Genomic DNA, 16,847 nt, shown 5'->3' with positions numbered 1-16,847 from the left:
GGATACACACATTGTCCTTGGGGGTAACAGGGTGGCAACAAGAAGGGCATCCAGCCACCCCTTAAACCAACCATGTCAAATTCATTAATAACCATGCCGACCCTGCATGACTGTGCGACAGTGCCACAAGAAAAAGAAAAAGAAACACAATTCAGCCATATCACCTATCCCTAAAAGTACTGATGCAAGTTGCAGGCGTAACTGTGTTAACTTAGCATGCGAAGTTCAAATTTGAGTTGCTCTTTTTCTGGTATTATCAAGGAATAGTGACAATCACTGCATCACCAACAATGGCTAGCAATGTTCATGTGGGTTGTTGGACCGATGACCGTCGCAGTCTGGTCCCTTTAATCCCACAAACCAACCAACCATGTGGGTTGCAGTACAATATCCCACAGACACATTAAAATATGGGCAAAATTAGGCACACTTATAGTTCACATCATGTAGGAAGGCCATTCTATGCATCCCTCACCATTAACTGCTAGCAGCCAATAAGATTTATTCTCTTTCCAAGCAGCTAGCCACGAGTTACAAACTAGACTGCGAGAACCTCTCTGCTGCGTGCTGTGCTGTTGCCGTATTTTATGACAATGCAGTTTCATTCACAGAGCAGCTGAATTATTCATTCAGATTTTGATATTACTTTCTTGTAGCAATATAGCTGTGAATGTATATCTGTAAATGTTTTAGTGCGATTTAAAAATGAATATGTCAGGTGACGGCAATGAACGTGAAGTTCCTCAGAAACAATTTTAATTTAATTGCACATCTGTGGAGTATCGTCGTCTTAGTGAGACTGGATTCATGATTTCCTGCCAGAAAGGTCACAGTATGTAGCAAACAATGGAAAATCATCAAGTAAACTAGAAGTGATATCTAGCGTTTGTAAGGAAGTGTTCCTGATCTAATAAACGGTTTAGAAGACAATCTGAGCAGCAGCACTCTTACACTGTTTGCAGACGATGCTGTGATTTACCATTTTATAAAGTCATCAGATGATGAAAACAAATTACAAAATGATATGAATATAATAGAGGGAAACATTCCATGTGGGAAAAACATATCTAAAAACAAAGATGATGTAACTTACCAAACGAAAGCGTCGGCATGTTGATAGACACACAAACAAACACAAACACACACATAAAATTCAAGCTTTTGCAACCAACGGTTGCTTCATCAGGAAAGAGGGAAGGAGAGGGAAAGACAAAAGGGTGTGGGTTTTAAGGGAGAGGGTAAGGAGTCATTCCAATCCCGGGAGCGGAAAGACTTACCTTAGGGGGAAAAAAGGACAGGTATACACTCGCACACACACACATATCCATCCGCACTTGTATGCTCTAATTACTCACAAGAATGCAGATGGATAAATTCATCAAAAACTCCAATATTTTGACATGAAAACCACTGCCATTTTCAAAGCACGAATTGGGAAGTGCCTTAAAATGAAAGGGAGGGTTACCTGTTGAGATACTGGTGGTTTTTGATGTTATTGGTGAGCATTCCATCAAGTTATTCACAGAAGATGGTTAATTGTTAGCTTGTTCAATGGATCATGAATGAATGCGTTCTCCCACTGTAATGTGTAATGAATTAGTTTAAACTCTCAATGTCACAATGCCTGTTGACACTGAAAAAATATGATCAGATACTGACAATTTTTACGGCAGTCTTTTGCACTAATCTCTGCTACCATTAATTCTTTTTTATATATAGTGGTATACACTGAATTGCAGTGAAACATACCCACATACATTCATTATATACAAAGCAAATATAATGTTTTGGTTTGAATTTGAAGTTTATTTTGTTGTGTATTGCAGTTTTACCTGTTGTATAGTCCAAATTGCAGTAAACAGCAATTATTGAAACCATTTTTGATGATCTTGTCATCACACAATCATCATTTTGAGAAAAATTGTACTTGGTGTCTTCACAATGCTGCATCAGCTCTCCTCACCTTCCGACATCACACGGACAATTGCTGTGGAGCAGTGGACACACCTTCAAGACGAAGTAAGATTTCTTTCATGTGGACGACTGATCAAAATTGGTTTTAAAATGTATTATGCCCTCATAGATTTGAATGTATGAGATGATGTACCAAAGGCAAAAGAACCTGATTGCTGTCCACAGCAACACAGTTTGGCAACATGGACTTTGTTTGCCCACACTCCGCCGGCGGACACACGCAACCTCATCCCTTCCACACTTTGCTATCACCCTGCCACAATGCGTGAAAAGCGCCATCCTACGTAATGCGGGCTATAGGAGCTCATCATGAGCATTTAATGCATGACAGCATCAGCATTGCAATCATCATCAAATCCTAGCAACAAACCACTGACCTGCAGGGGACAGTAAATGACTGGCAATGCCACTGCTGTGTTTTTGATGAATGTCTACTTGCTTGCTCCACTACAAATATTGTTACCAACTTAGTAGTTGTTTGGCAGAGTTTACTGTTAACTTGGCAACACTTTTCAGTTACAGATATGGACTGCCTTTGTTCTCATTAGGATAAGATAGTGCATTAGTATAATACAGATCTAAGTAATCTGGCTTATCAATAAATTTGTTACCACTGTCTAGTCATTTAAGTACACATAAGACTTAGTGGCCACCTAGGTCAAATTTATGAAACAGTATGAAGGAAAGATGAATAGGAGTTGATGTCCCATCAACAACGATGTCAGTCATTACGGACCTGTCACATTCCCAGATTGGGAAAGAATAGAAAGAAAATAGCCATGCCCTTTCAAAGGAATCAATCCTGAAACATTGCAAAAAACCTTCACCGCACTGTGCTGCCTGGATTACAGACTTCAGGAGAGACTGTCAATTCGGATGTCAAAATCTTATGAGCAGTCTCTTAAAGGCAACCACTTTCAGGGACAAAATAATCTGCCTGGCATCCAATGCTGAGATTAGAGGCCTGGCAGACTAGCTTGGTACTCATTAGAACATATGAGTGCATTAGTATCTGATGTGATAGCAATTCACCTTCTGTAAAGTGCTGTTCTGTCACTTTTCAAGGCTGGTGATGATGGAACTGTGGAATAAAGTTGATGTCTCCCTAGATATGAAATAAAACAATGGAAAATCCAGGATGTTTAGTAGCAATTTTACTTTTCATAATTGTTAGATATGAAATAAATAACCTGAATTCCTCACACTGGTTTCCATTACTGATATTCTGCTGCAGTGTCCACAATTACTCATTTTGACAGTAAAAATATTGTTCTAAATCAGTTAAAAATGGTTATTCAATGTAAAATGATACCTCTGGAATTTTGAGGCCTGAATATATTATTTCAAAATAGTTCTTAAGTGAAGTACGTACTCAAATGTGTTGGAAAAGTCAGATCAAACTCCAACTGGTTAAGAGTTGCATTAAGATTAGAATAGTGGCCTAACCTTATCAAGTAGTTGAAACAAGATTTTCAATCACATTGAAATGAGAACACAGAGGTATTATAGGAGAAATAATAATAATAGAGACTCCTCAGAAAAAATAATTTATTTTAGCTGTAGCTGATTTGTTCCATATATTCTGCACAAAAATATAGCTAATCTTTCATGTAATGTTTGGTAATTTGACAAACTGTTTTTCAAAGCAACTTCAGAGATCAAGATATGTACATTATTCCATAAAATACAAAAACTTTTATATCTTAGCATCAGTACACAGCCACTGGAATGAAAATTGTGCAAATCAAAATTTCATAATCATTAGTGAGATTCTTCATGTTGCAGTGAAATATACTAAATAAAATGATTTAGTGCTTTCAGAAGACTGTGCAAAAGTTTGTACTCCATATCATATTACAGATAGCTCTTAAGCAACCAATGTGCAACAGATACTGGTTTTCTCCATCTGCACAATAAAACAGGAAGTCCAAGAATAGTTTTAGTAGAACAAGTACCAAACGTAAATGTAATTTTAATATCTACAGTAAACACTCTTCATTTATATAGCTTGAATTTTTGCTGATGGTTAGTATTATAAGAACAAAATGTTACTCTCAATTACTTCACAACACACAGGTCCTTCATTTCTAAAAGGAGAGTCTGGTCATAAATCACAATTTTTGGTCAAATAACTTTTTTAAATTAATAATAATAATAATAATAATAATAATAAGCTTGAATGCAGCAAATGTCAATTTCCAACAGTTACTGAGCAAAGAATATTGTAAAACTGCACTCTGCTACCATAAATTCACTGTGTGTTCTGAGGATAACTTGTGTCAACAATTTTTAGGCAAACCTTATTTGTGCAGCAATCAGGTGAAAAGCAACAGTGACCCATTACATTTTTGCTATATGGAAACAGAATGTAATGTTTTTCCTCTTAAGACAAATTTATCATCATGTCATTAACAAGGCACCATCCAGAAACATATTGGTACTGTAATTAGCAAAAGGAACTGCTTTCACATCAAGGCACTAGTGGTGTAACATGGAAAAGGGGACTGGGGAAAACCATAATTCAAAATGCAGCTATTTTTGTAGTTTTACAGTCAATAAAAAGATTTGGCACCAACAGATAGTTTTGGCGACAATATTGTCACACATGACACAGTAAATGAATTTCAAATAAAAATGAGAAATGTGAAGAATTATTTCTTTTCCTGCTGAGCAAAGCAGAGCTTAATAAGTACATGTTTGGTAAATGTGCATTTCTCAAAGAAATCTGAATGCAGCTTTAAATAATCTATAAACAGTGCACAACATCTAAATGCAAAAATATTATACAACAATTATTTCTCATAATTTCAGCTTGTTTCTACCATTCAATATCACAGTAATCAGCAGTATTTCTATGTACAATCATCTGAAAATTCAGTACAAAAAAATAATAATAATATAGTACACTTTTATTGAAAATAATGTAATTATATAATCTAATGTGACACCTGAAAAATAAATATACACCTCTCCAGTAAAAGCACCAAACTGAAGAAAAAATTGGAATCTTTCTTTTTAAACATAGTAATTTATTAAATAAACCATTTCTTCTTTGTCTTTTTCTCCTTAGTGTTTTCAGCCAGCACTTCTGCCTCATCAATATCCTTATCAGCATCAATAGGAGCTTTTGTGGCTTTCTTATGAAGAGCCTTTTCTTTAAGTTTTTTAAGTTTCTTGTCCTTTTTTATTACTTTTGTTTCTGCCTTTACATTACTGATGACTTTTTTCTCATTTGCAGCCTTGTTCTTGGCTGGAAAAAATATTACAGTATTTGAAGTAATTTGATACACAAATGGAAAGACAGGACATGAAACATAAGATGAGCAACAAAACTGCAAGTTTTGCAAATTACAGTGGTTTAATCCACCAATAAATAGTGATGATACAGATATGCCATGACAATAAAAGTCTCAACTCACAGTAAGTTAGCAAAGTGTCATCTTGGTGTCATTTCTTGTTTTTTTGTAATAAATTATAGTGTCCACATACATATCTTCTGTTCAAGTAAAGATACTAGTAATTTTAAACAACAACCATTCACCTGAAGAAATGCAATTACTTCAAAATGTCAGCTGCTCTTAAAGTAGCTGGCAGTTAATTACATTACACTTTAATATTGTCTGCAAAAGGTTCAGAACACAAAATATGCAGTGTCTCATTAAGGTGTGATGTGGAACTGGGTGTAAAGGGGGTGACCAATCACTTCCCCATTATTTATTACTAATGAGAATATCAACAAGCACATATAAGATTACTGAGTTTTTGTGATTCTAGTGTTCAGGCAGACAACATTACTAAAAAAATTTCCATAAATTAAATTAAGAATGGCTAGACATCATCCCCAAAAATGAGGGACAGTCTACCCGCAACTGTTCCCACCCTTTCCGTGGTCGTATTGCATCACCTATTCAATCTATGAAGTAATGCAGTCTGTCCTTACATCATATTTAATACCAAACCCCATGCCACATACCACATTTTATGGACTATAAGAAGCACTTTCTTCAATTTTATACTCAAAATTAATGAAAAAGTCCACTGTTTGATTTAAATTTTTCACCAGTCTTAAAAATGGCCATATATTCGATGTTACAGGAAACCTATCTCTATCTGGCAACAATGGATTCAACTGGCAGCAGCAGTGCACAGTTGCTATGAACATGAATTGTGGGGATTAACAAGCTTGCTAACACTACGAGGTCTGTCTAAAAAGTATCTGAACTTTGATTTTCCTGCACAAAATAGAGACGATAGCATGGCGCCACTGTACACAGTAAAGGAAGAGACCTTTATGCACAAGCGTGAACTTTGTCCCTGCCTTCCAGAGTGTCAGTCGCTGCCTAATTAAGAGACTAATGATCATGCTACCTTTGCACGGTCAAAATACTGCGGCTCTTTAAAAATTCGCTCAGAGTGACGTGCTACACAAGGTTATCGATTCTCTTAAGATGACTGAGCATGTTGAGCAAAGATACTGCATCAAATTTTGTCAAAAGCTTGGTTATTCTCGAAGCGAAACAGTTCATAAGATTCAGCAGGTGTTTGGAGAAGATGCGATGGGTGTAACACAAATCAAGGAGTGGTTCAACCAATTAAAAAATGGCCGCACATCAGCGGAGAGTGACCAGCGTTCTGGCAGGCCCCAAATTGCTTTTAGTGCAGCTGTTGTTGAGAGGGTGCAAAATTTGGTGATGGCACATTGTTGTTTGAGCATGCAGGAGATTGCCCAAGAGGTTGGAGTGAGTAAAGATTCTGCACATGCAATTTTGCATGATAATTTGAACATGAACTGAGTGGCTGTGAAATTCGTGCCAAGTTGTCATCGCCAGAGTAAAGAGATCTCCGTTTAGATGCTGCACAGGACCTTCTGGACACCACCAACACTGATCCTGAGTTTCTGAACACCTTGACAGCTGGAGATGGTAATGGGGGTACAGGTACGACCTAGAAACAAAAAGGCAGTGGTTGCAATGGAAGCATCCCGAGTCTCCAAGGTCGAAGAACGTTTTCTTTGATGTCCATGGAATTGTGCATCACGAATACGCACTGGAAGGACAAACAGTGACAAAAGAGTACTATCAAGATGTTTTCCGGCAACTCCGTAATGCAGTTCAGGGAAAAAGACCAGAAATGTGGACGGGGAAAAACTGCAATTGCATTACAACAACGCCCCCGCACATTCATCCCACTTGATCCAAAATTTCTTGGCTGAACATGGAATTACAGCCATTTGCCAACCTCCCTACTCTCCAGGCATGGCTCCTTGCGACTTCTGGTTGTTTCCAAAATTGAAGACACCACTGAAAGGATCCTGTTTTGAAAGCAGAGAAGAGAGAGTGCGGAACATGACGACGGAGCTGAACACCATTCCAAAAGAGGACTTCCAGAGGTGTTTCCAGCAGTGGAAGGATCGATGGGCTAAGTGTGCGCAAGCACAAGGGGCCTACTTTGAAGGGGATTAGGATCCCAACCCTGTCAGGTATTCTAAATATTTTTTTTTTTTTTTGGCCAAAGGTCAGATACTTTTTAGACAGGCCTTGTATCTTCCTCCCATCCAGCTATCACAAACCCGGAACACTGTCTAACCTATGATGCACCATCGCAGTCTTTGGTGCCAGTGAACCTGAATTGAAAGCGATTTGTGTTATTGGTCAAAGTACAATATTTTTGTTAGTAGCTAGTTTTGCAATGGAAAAAAAATATTAATTTTATGTGGGCTATAAACTGAAAGTAATAGCATATGCAAAAGGACATGGAAACAGAGCAGCTGAGTGGAATTTTGGGCCTCCATCAACAGAAAAAAAAAAACAGTCGCAACTGGCGGGCTATTAAAGAAGAACTGGAAAAAATGAGGAAGATTAAAGGTGCAGAGTACTGAATGCAAAATGGCCAAAACTAAAATATGGCAAACTGAAAAGGATTCAAGGACACTGTCAAAATTACATTGGAATTAATACAAAAACGATTCAAATGCATGCTTGTAAGCTAGTACTATAGTGAAACTTCACAGACTTTGCATGCAAACCACAGCCAAAATATATCAGAAAATTCCACGAGAGTATGAAGTGAAAATACTATCTTTCCACCGCTTCATTAATCAACATCAGTAGAAAACTAATGTGGAAACAAGCTGAACATTGAATATGGATGAAACTTCTCTGACATTTGATGTGCTGAGTAACAATAGTTCTATTATGAAAGGTGCTAAAATTGTAACTATAAAAGCAAGTAAACATGAAAAAATTCACTATAATATTGTACTTTCATGACATGCTGATGGTGTGTTGTGTTGTAGTCTTCAGTCCTAAGACTGGTTTGATGCAGCTCTCCATGCTACTCTATCCTGTGCAAGCTTCTTCATCTCCCAGTACCTACTGCAGCCTACATCCTTCTGAATATGCTTAGTGTATTCATCTCTTGGTCTCCCTCTATGATTTTTACCCTCCACGCTGCCCTCCAATACTAAATTGGTGATCCCTTGATGTTTCAGAACATGTCTTACCAACCGATCCCTTCTTCTAGTCAAGTTGTGCCACAAGCTCCTCTTCTCCCCAGTTCTATTCAATATCTCCTCATTAGTTATGTGATCTACCCATTTAATCTTGAGCATTCTTCTGTAGCACCACATTTTGAAAGCTTCTATTCTCTTCTTGTCTAAACTATTTATCGTCCATGTTTCACTTCCATACAAGGCTACACTCCATACAAATACTTTCATAAACGACTTCCTGACACTTAAATCTGTACTTGATGTTAAGAAATTTCTCTTCTTCAGAAACGCTTTCCTTGCCATTGCCAGTCCACATTTTACATCCACTCTACTTTGACCATCATCAGTTATTTTGCTCCCCAAATAGCAAAACTCCTTTACTACTTTAAGTGTCTCATTTCCTAATCGAATTCCCTCAGCATCACCCAACTTAATTCGACTACATTCCATTATCCTCATTTTGCTTTTGTTGATGTTCAACTTATACCATCCTTTCAACTGCTCTTCCAAGTCCTTTGCTGTCTCTGACAGAATTACAATGTCATCGGCGAACCTCAAAGTTTTTATTTCTTCTCCATAGATTTTAATACCTACTCCAAACTTTTCTTTTGTTTCCTTTATTGCTTGCTCAATATACAGATTGAATACCATCGGGGATAGGCTACAACCCTGTTTCACTCCCTTCCCAACCACTGCTTCCCTTTCATACCCCTTGACTCTTGTAACTGCCATCTGGTTTCTGTACAAATTGTAAATAGCCTTTCGCTCCCTGTATTTTACCCCTTCCACCTTTAGAATTTGAAAGAGAGTATTCCAGTCAACATTGTCAAAAACTTTCTCTAAGTCTACAAATGCTAGAAACGTAGGTTTGCCTTTCCTTAATCTTTCTTCTAAGGTAAGTCGTAAGGTCAGAATTGCCTCACGTGTTCCAACATTTCTATGGAATCCAAACTCATCTTCCCCGAGGTGGGCTTCTACCAGCTTTTCCATTCGTCTGTAAAGAATTTGCGTTAGTATTTTGCAGCTGTGACTTATTAAACTGATAGTTCGGTAATTTTCCCATCTGTCAACACCTGCTTTCTTTGGGATTGGAATTATTATATTCTTCTTGAAGTCTGACGGTGTTTCGCCTGTCTCATACATCTTGCTCACCATATGGTAGAGTTTTGTCAGGACTGGCTCTCCCAAGGCCGTCAGTAGTTCTAATGGAATGTTGTCTACTCCCGGGGCCTTGTTTTGACTCAGGTCTTTCAGTGCTTTGTCAAACTCTTGATGCAGTATCATATCTCCCATTTCATCTTCATCTACATCCTCTTCCATTTCCATAATATTGCCCTCAAGTACATCGCCCTTGTCTGATGGTACTAAACTTAATTCAATGATCATCTTCAAATGCAAAACAATTCCAGGTGTTGTTGATCATGTTTATGACAAGGGTTGGATGGAAGAGGCTACTATGAAATTATGGATTACCAGAGTGAGAGAGAGAAGGAAAGGTGTTCTATAGCAGAAGAGTGCTCTTCTTGTATTAGATCAGTCTAGTAGTCATTTGAAAAATTCTGGGAAATACAGAGCTTGCTGTTATTCTGGGAGGACTCTCCACAATTGCAACCTCTTTGTGTCTCGATAAATAAATCATTTAAAATGTATATGAGAGAGGAATGCAACAAATGGACAATGGATGAAACCCAACATGAATTCATGTCCAAGAGAGCTTTAAAATGACCTACAATGAAACAAGTGTGTCAGTGGGTAAAATGTTCATGGTCTAGAGTGGGGAAATACATTATTGTTAAATCTTTGAAGAAGTGCAGCATAATTAATGCTCTAAATGGCAGTGGAGACCACCTTATATATGACTATGACTACGACGACGACAACGACGAGGAGGATGAGGAGGAGGAAGAAGAAGAAAGTTAAGATTACAATTATTTTAGAGACGTCAGTTCAGTTTCATAAACAAAGAAGTTTTTTGTCTGGCTTTGCAACCTAATAATAAAAATGGTAAAAATGTGTATTTTTTTTACAAAAATTGCTGAAAAATTAAGGTGCATCTTATAGTCAGTAAAATACGGTAAAGTAAATTACTGTGGAAGCTCCAGGCACAAGACCTGTCTCATACAACCATCCAGCACATCTGCTTCCAGTACCATCATAGGCATATCCCATCCTATCACAGGTCAGGCCACCTGTGAAAGCAGTCACATCACATACAACCTCTGGTGTAACTTCCATACAGTTTTTTGTATGGGCATGACCAGCAGGCAACTTTTCAAACACAATGAATGGTCATTACCAAACTGCGGCCAACAACAGTACTGACTATCCATGATCAACTTCAATGGCTGCCACATGGCCTCTGCCATCTAGATCAGTCCCTCAGAGATGCAGTTCTCCAAATTATGTAGATGGGATTTGTCCTTACACTATATCCTTTGTTCTTGAAAATCTCGTGCCTGCAATCTCCACAAGCCATTGTCTTACACCTGCCCATTCCTATATCTGTGACCTGCGCTTCACTGATTCTATATTCACATCATCCTTTCCTCAGTCTCCCTCTTCGTCATTCTATCCCCCCCATTCCATTCCCCTATCCACATCATTGTGGGCCACATGCAATTCCTCATGCCTGCACCACAATGAGGTCACTGGTGCCACATTCCTATTTTATGCACTTGCTAGCTCTCCCTTCCAGCCAGATGTCAGCTGCTCCTTCCTCCTCCTTCCCTCCAATTCCCTGCCTCCTTTTTCAACTTCTCCACTGCACCCGATACAACCTCTCAGCCCTGTTAAGTTGCAGGCCTGTACAAGTGACAAGTGTACTTGGGACAACGTAGTGTGCTCTCTCTCTCTCTCTCTCTCTCTCTCTCTCTCTCTCTCTCTCTCTCTCTACGCCCCCCCCCCCCCCCGCCCTCTGCACATACTTGTGTGAGTGTGCGTTTTCTTTTTTCTTTTTCCTGTTAGCCCTGAAGAAAGATTTGTGTGGAAGCTTAGGAATATTCTTAATTTTGTTTATAGGCCTGTCAATGATTCAACACCTCATTTACAGAGTGAGTTGTTACCTTTACTTCTTCCATTGTATTTAAATATAGTTTAATAAGTTACAAATAAAAAATCAGTTATTAATGTACTTTTTCTGGAAAAAAATGAAATCAAAGAAGAACTGCCAACAAAGGGTTGCTCTGTGAGAAAATTTCATAGGTATACAGTTCTGTTGGGAGATCATTCTCCTGTACCACAGTCTATGAAAATTTTTTATGAGAATTTCCTTTGCCTTCTACTTCCTATTTCATATTTATGCAAATCAAGCAACAATAGGTGGGCACTGATGCAGATTTCCTTCTACCTGTGTTGGAAGATGAAACGAAACCAAGTCACTCAAATTTTTAATAATATTCTCCAATATTTTATTTGTGGGTCCACAGTTGATGATGCCAAAGTTAGAGCTTGATCATTTGGCTGGCAAAAAGGATGAGTGTTAAAGTGAAGCAGCAGCAGCAGCAGCAGCAGCAGCAGAAGAAGAAGAAGAATAGGGGGAAAAAAAGAGTCACTGAAAACTTATCAGTACTCATGTCTTGTATAGGGCGGGTGTGTTTTCCCGTAGAAAGAAAATTGCTTTGAAAGCAAAACTGAATTAGATTTAGTGTTCATGGACCAATCCAATGTGAGACATCATCTTTCCACAGTGCTTGCTTGTCTCTACAAGTTTAATTTTTGCGGAAACCCATTTTCTGTAACCTAGATGGAACATATACCCACACTGGATAACACACTACAGAGGCTATATGACAATAAAAGTACTAGTAATGATGATACTGTCAGAAATGTACCCATGTCATGCAACAAGTGAAACATCAGACTACTTACTGTATGTGAGCTTCTGTGAAATAATGTGATGATAGTTGATTTGACAGGTTTACCTGCAAAGATGCCGAGCTGTGTGTGAATACTCTGGTCCTCTTCTGCTTCACGTATACGATCCATTTCAAGACATTCAACAATTTCATTTCGTCTTTCTACTACTTCCACAAGGCGTTGAATCAGCTCTTCCTCACGTGCTTTGTCTGAGTCTGTCTTTGTATGTTCTGGCCTCTCTAACAAGCAGCGTATCTGATATTCCAGATCTGCATGTTCCTCTTCCAAACGTTGTTGTCTGCGTCTAAAACAATGTACAATACAATGCTAAGGAATATAATTGTGTGTACAGCTATTTTGTAAAGCTGAAAAACTTAGCTTTATGAGAAATATTGTAGCATGATTTGATAATGGACAACTGAGATCTATAACAGAGATAATTTATACTGCTGGTATACACAATTAAATTTCGTTATGAATATCAGTAACTTCCTAGATTCCTGTTCTACATTTGCTAGTAGCCTGTTAACCTTTGTTTTAAAAATAAAAAACATTGACTTAGATTTTGTATCCTTGCTAGCTAAATCAGAACCTGTAGATCAGTAGCGTTCTCTGTTACTCACACTGACACATTCAATGTTCTTCCACACAAGTATAAAAATGTTAATGGTGCCTTGAAAGGGCCACTGCATGTGTCTAGTGTGTTTTACATCAGATTCTTAATGGTTACCTTTCCACATCAAATATGTGATCTACAAGCCAGCTGAATAAGAAATTCTTATATGTGGGACATAAATTAAATTTTCTTCAAACCATATGATAATTTTCTGCATTTTTAGGCCAATAAGGGTGCACTTATTGTCCAGTACGTACCTTCCACAGGTCCCAGGTGGAAAGACCGTCTCCATCTCCATCTCTCTCTCTCTCTCTCTCTCTCTCTCTCCCCCCCCCTCCCCCCTCCTTTTTTAGTGAACACTATATGAAATGATCATTTCACAACATTCATTTACTAAGATCACATTAATGCACTGAATTAAAAAAAAAAAACTTTTTTTTATTTATAAGGTAATAAACATATAACAGAACTACTACAATACTTATTTACAATGAACACATTACTGCACTGAAATGGTGCAGAAGTTAGATTGTACTTTAGACACACACACACACACACACACACACACACACACACACACACACACACACACACACAAAAAATCAGTTGAAGCTAGGTTTGCTACCTTTCTGTCTGTACCCAGTAACATGGAAAAATTCTGTCTCACCACTCATTCCTTGCAATTTTTAAATTAGATAACTACCTGTTACTGACAGCTTTTGGTTGTTTATCAAACAAAAGCTTTTAAGTAGCACAGAAACAGGAACATAAATTTGCTTATTCAATTCACACATTACTTGGATCCCTTTTGTAAATATGATTGTCCCTTAAGGCTAGTGGTATCCTCTCACACTACTGATTTTGAAGCAGTTGCGAACTATAATATTGATTTCTGCACTTGACCATCCTTCAGCCATATTCCTTGATATACAACAAACAGCTATCCAGATCCAGAGAGAAGTAACATGATGTGGTATGATAACAAGGAAAAGACGCCTTGCAATCACTGTGTGGCTGTCATTCACTCACAATTTAAAGTCAGGCGCAAAAGGCTGTGCATAGCACCAAAGCTGAGTAATGAGCTAAGCACTACAAAATGAACAAAGTATGTGCCTTTTTCCGCACAATGGAAGTTGAACACCCCACAGCCATTATACTGTATAATTGTACACACCCAAATCTAATTACCTGTACCTACATCCAACTCTGAGCCACTTGTAAAATATTACAGCTGAATCTCTATAACTACTGGCTTTCGCATTCAGAAATTTGATTTTACTTTTTAATGTTTATTCTTGCTAGACTTTTGTCTCATAATTGTTTAAACAAGTGGAAATTAATACCATACTCATTTTAAATTAACATATGACTTTTTCTGCTGTCATACTTACAGGTACATCAATTCTGCCTGCCTTCTGAACAGTTCATTTTTCTCATTTACTAACTCAAATAACTGCAGAACTAAGTCTTCAACATCAGGTGTCATGCTGGCCTCTGCAAATCAAAATGATATGAGAAGATACAACCAAGTATTTGTCAGGCAAATACAAATAAATGTATAACTGAATGATAGGTCAATATTAAAATGCACTACCTTCTTCAGTTGCTGTCATTTCAAACTTGTCTCTGATGGTTTTTTCCAGTTTTACTCCTTGTCTTTCAAGCTCTTGTTGTTTCACTTCAATGTCCTCCAGTTCACGCTTGACTTCCAGCATAGGCATGGATTTTATCTAGGAGAACAACAAACAATATAACAGATAACATAAGGAAAAAGAAAATCTCGTTACGAAATGTTATTGATTGGAAAATACAAAAACACCACTTTATGAATAAAGTGGTTTTACTTCTAACATATTGCAAGTTGCTTCTATCACTGCCAAACATCACATGATTGATAACAAAGTTTTTTGATGACACACTTGTATCAAACATTCTCAAACTTCTCTCCCATCATTTCTGGGTAATGTCTCAAGCTCTACACATTACCACCATCCTGTTCATCAGCGAGCAGCCACAACAATCAGCTGATCCTAACAAACACAATAGTGGTAATCATCAAGAGTTTGAGGTTTTACGCAGAACTGACGTGGCAATAAGTTAAATAATGTTTTACACAAGCATGAGATATAGTCCAGAACCAGAATTTATTGTGAGACAGAAAATTATGTGAAATGGGAGACAGGATTAGTCCACAAAGACATGGGGAAAAAAAGAAAAAGAAGAAAAAGAAGAAGAAGAAGAAGAAGAAGAAGAAGAAGAAAAAGAAGAAGAAGAAAAAGAAAAGAAAAAAGAAAGGAAAAGTAAGATATGGTTAAGAACTGTCGATAAATGAGAGTTATGCACTCTTGGGGCAAGAGAGTTATGTCAAAAAAAGATAAGAAACTGAGGAAGCAAGGCAGGTAATACAACCATGGTCAGATCAAAAGAAGGATGAATGCATAATACATTTAAGCAACATGAATAATTTATGTGAAATGAATCATAAATCAAAGAGGGGACACTGATAAATTATTAATTATTAACAAATGACAGTACCAAGTTGTAACCACTAAAACACCAGACTGTGGAACAAATTATACAGAACATTGATTAAATACTGAGATTTGAAGAAAAAGCGAGAAAATAAATGAAACTGCTATATGTGCAACACCGGAATGAAGGAAGGAAAAAGAAGATTTAACACCTTGTCAATGTTGAGGTAATTAAAACCAGATTCATGTTCTGATTGAGGACTATGATGGCCACTGGCAAGCTTTTGCCTTTATTGATTTCAAGACATCACATAAAAACTAAATCTAGATAGTCTCATGCAGATTTCGGCCTCACTCCTCCTGACAGTGAGTTTAATAGGTGAACCAGTGCACTATGTACAGAAGGCGATTTGATAGCACAGAAGTGCAGGATCAGCAGGAGCACTGTAGAATTCAAAATTTAAAAAAATTGTAACTTAGTTAAACTCCACCCAAGTCTGATAATGAAGACAGCAAAGTGCTATGATGAACTATGAGTGTAAATAGATGGAAGAATATTGCTTACTGGGGACGTGAAAAATAAAAAAAATTGAAGAAGGGCTGTGAACATTGTAATGTTGTCCCAAATTGTATTGGTGTCCCTCCAGGTATGCACCTGGTCTGGCTATAGTAGATTTTATAAATAGAAATACTATACTTTTACATATATTTTATAGTTATTTTTATATATTAAATTATCGTTACTAGCTTTGTGATCAACTATAAGAAAATTAAGAAATGTTATGCAGATTTATGTATACTTTACCTGTCTCCTCTGTGGCACTGGTCTTGGAGGTGCAGGACCTTTCTTTCTCTTCCACTGCCCAAAAGTACTTTTGTTTGGTGCTGATGGTGACTGGTCAGTAAGAGATGTTGAATCTGAATTCAGAAACAGAATATTGTTCTTTCACTATCAAACTGATATAATCTTGTTACAAAAAGTATTATGCCTTAATTTTATAAAAGTATTTACCACCTGACTTCTTCTGATGTAATACTACAACTTACACTGCATTCACTTTTGAGATGAAATTTACTGTTATGATGCACGATTCAAAGAGATACCTATAATGACTATACTAGATTTTCTAGCGCCACATAATTACAAACATAATTATGAAAAGAATGTAAAATATTTTTACCTAGTGTTATACTGGTTTGACTCTGCCGGTTTCGATTAGCTGCTTCTTTCTCAGTCTTTTCCCATTCAGCACCTGGTGTCGCATTTGGTGGCAATGATGATGGCAGTGGTGGCGGAGGAGCTGGTCTCGACTTACGTTGCTTACGTGCACTTCGTGGTGAGAGTGTCTGATAATTATTAACGTAAACATTATTCACAAGATTGGAATTTATATTAACTGCTTGTGGAACAGGTTGAAACAAAAATTTAATAATCTATAAG

General features: G+C 37.4%; 1 protein-coding gene across 1 annotated transcript in view; it reads right to left on the bottom strand.

Moving 5' to 3' along the window:
* Positions 1-3,794: 3,794 nt before the first annotated feature.
* The window catches only part of LOC124791213 (MICAL-like protein 1), a 69,459-nt gene continuing 56,406 nt past the window's right edge, over positions 3,795-16,847 (bottom strand). Inside the window, exons 7-12 of the mRNA XM_047257842.1 lie at positions 16,588-16,753; positions 16,212-16,324; positions 14,530-14,665; positions 14,327-14,429; positions 12,385-12,623; positions 3,795-5,224 (exon numbers count right to left, since the gene is read on the bottom strand). Coding sequence (XP_047113798.1) covers positions 5,007-5,224; positions 12,385-12,623; positions 14,327-14,429; positions 14,530-14,665; positions 16,212-16,324; positions 16,588-16,753 — 975 coding nt within the window. The 3' untranslated portion in view covers positions 3,795-5,006. The remainder of the gene's footprint in view (positions 5,225-12,384; positions 12,624-14,326; positions 14,430-14,529; positions 14,666-16,211; positions 16,325-16,587; positions 16,754-16,847) is intronic.

The sequence above is a fragment of the Schistocerca piceifrons genome, chromosome 1 (genome assembly GCF_021461385.2).
Source record: "Schistocerca piceifrons isolate TAMUIC-IGC-003096 chromosome 1, iqSchPice1.1, whole genome shotgun sequence".
In the NCBI taxonomy this organism is placed as follows: domain Eukaryota; kingdom Metazoa; phylum Arthropoda; class Insecta; order Orthoptera; family Acrididae; genus Schistocerca; species Schistocerca piceifrons.
This window is presented reverse-complemented; position numbering and strand designations above follow the sequence as displayed.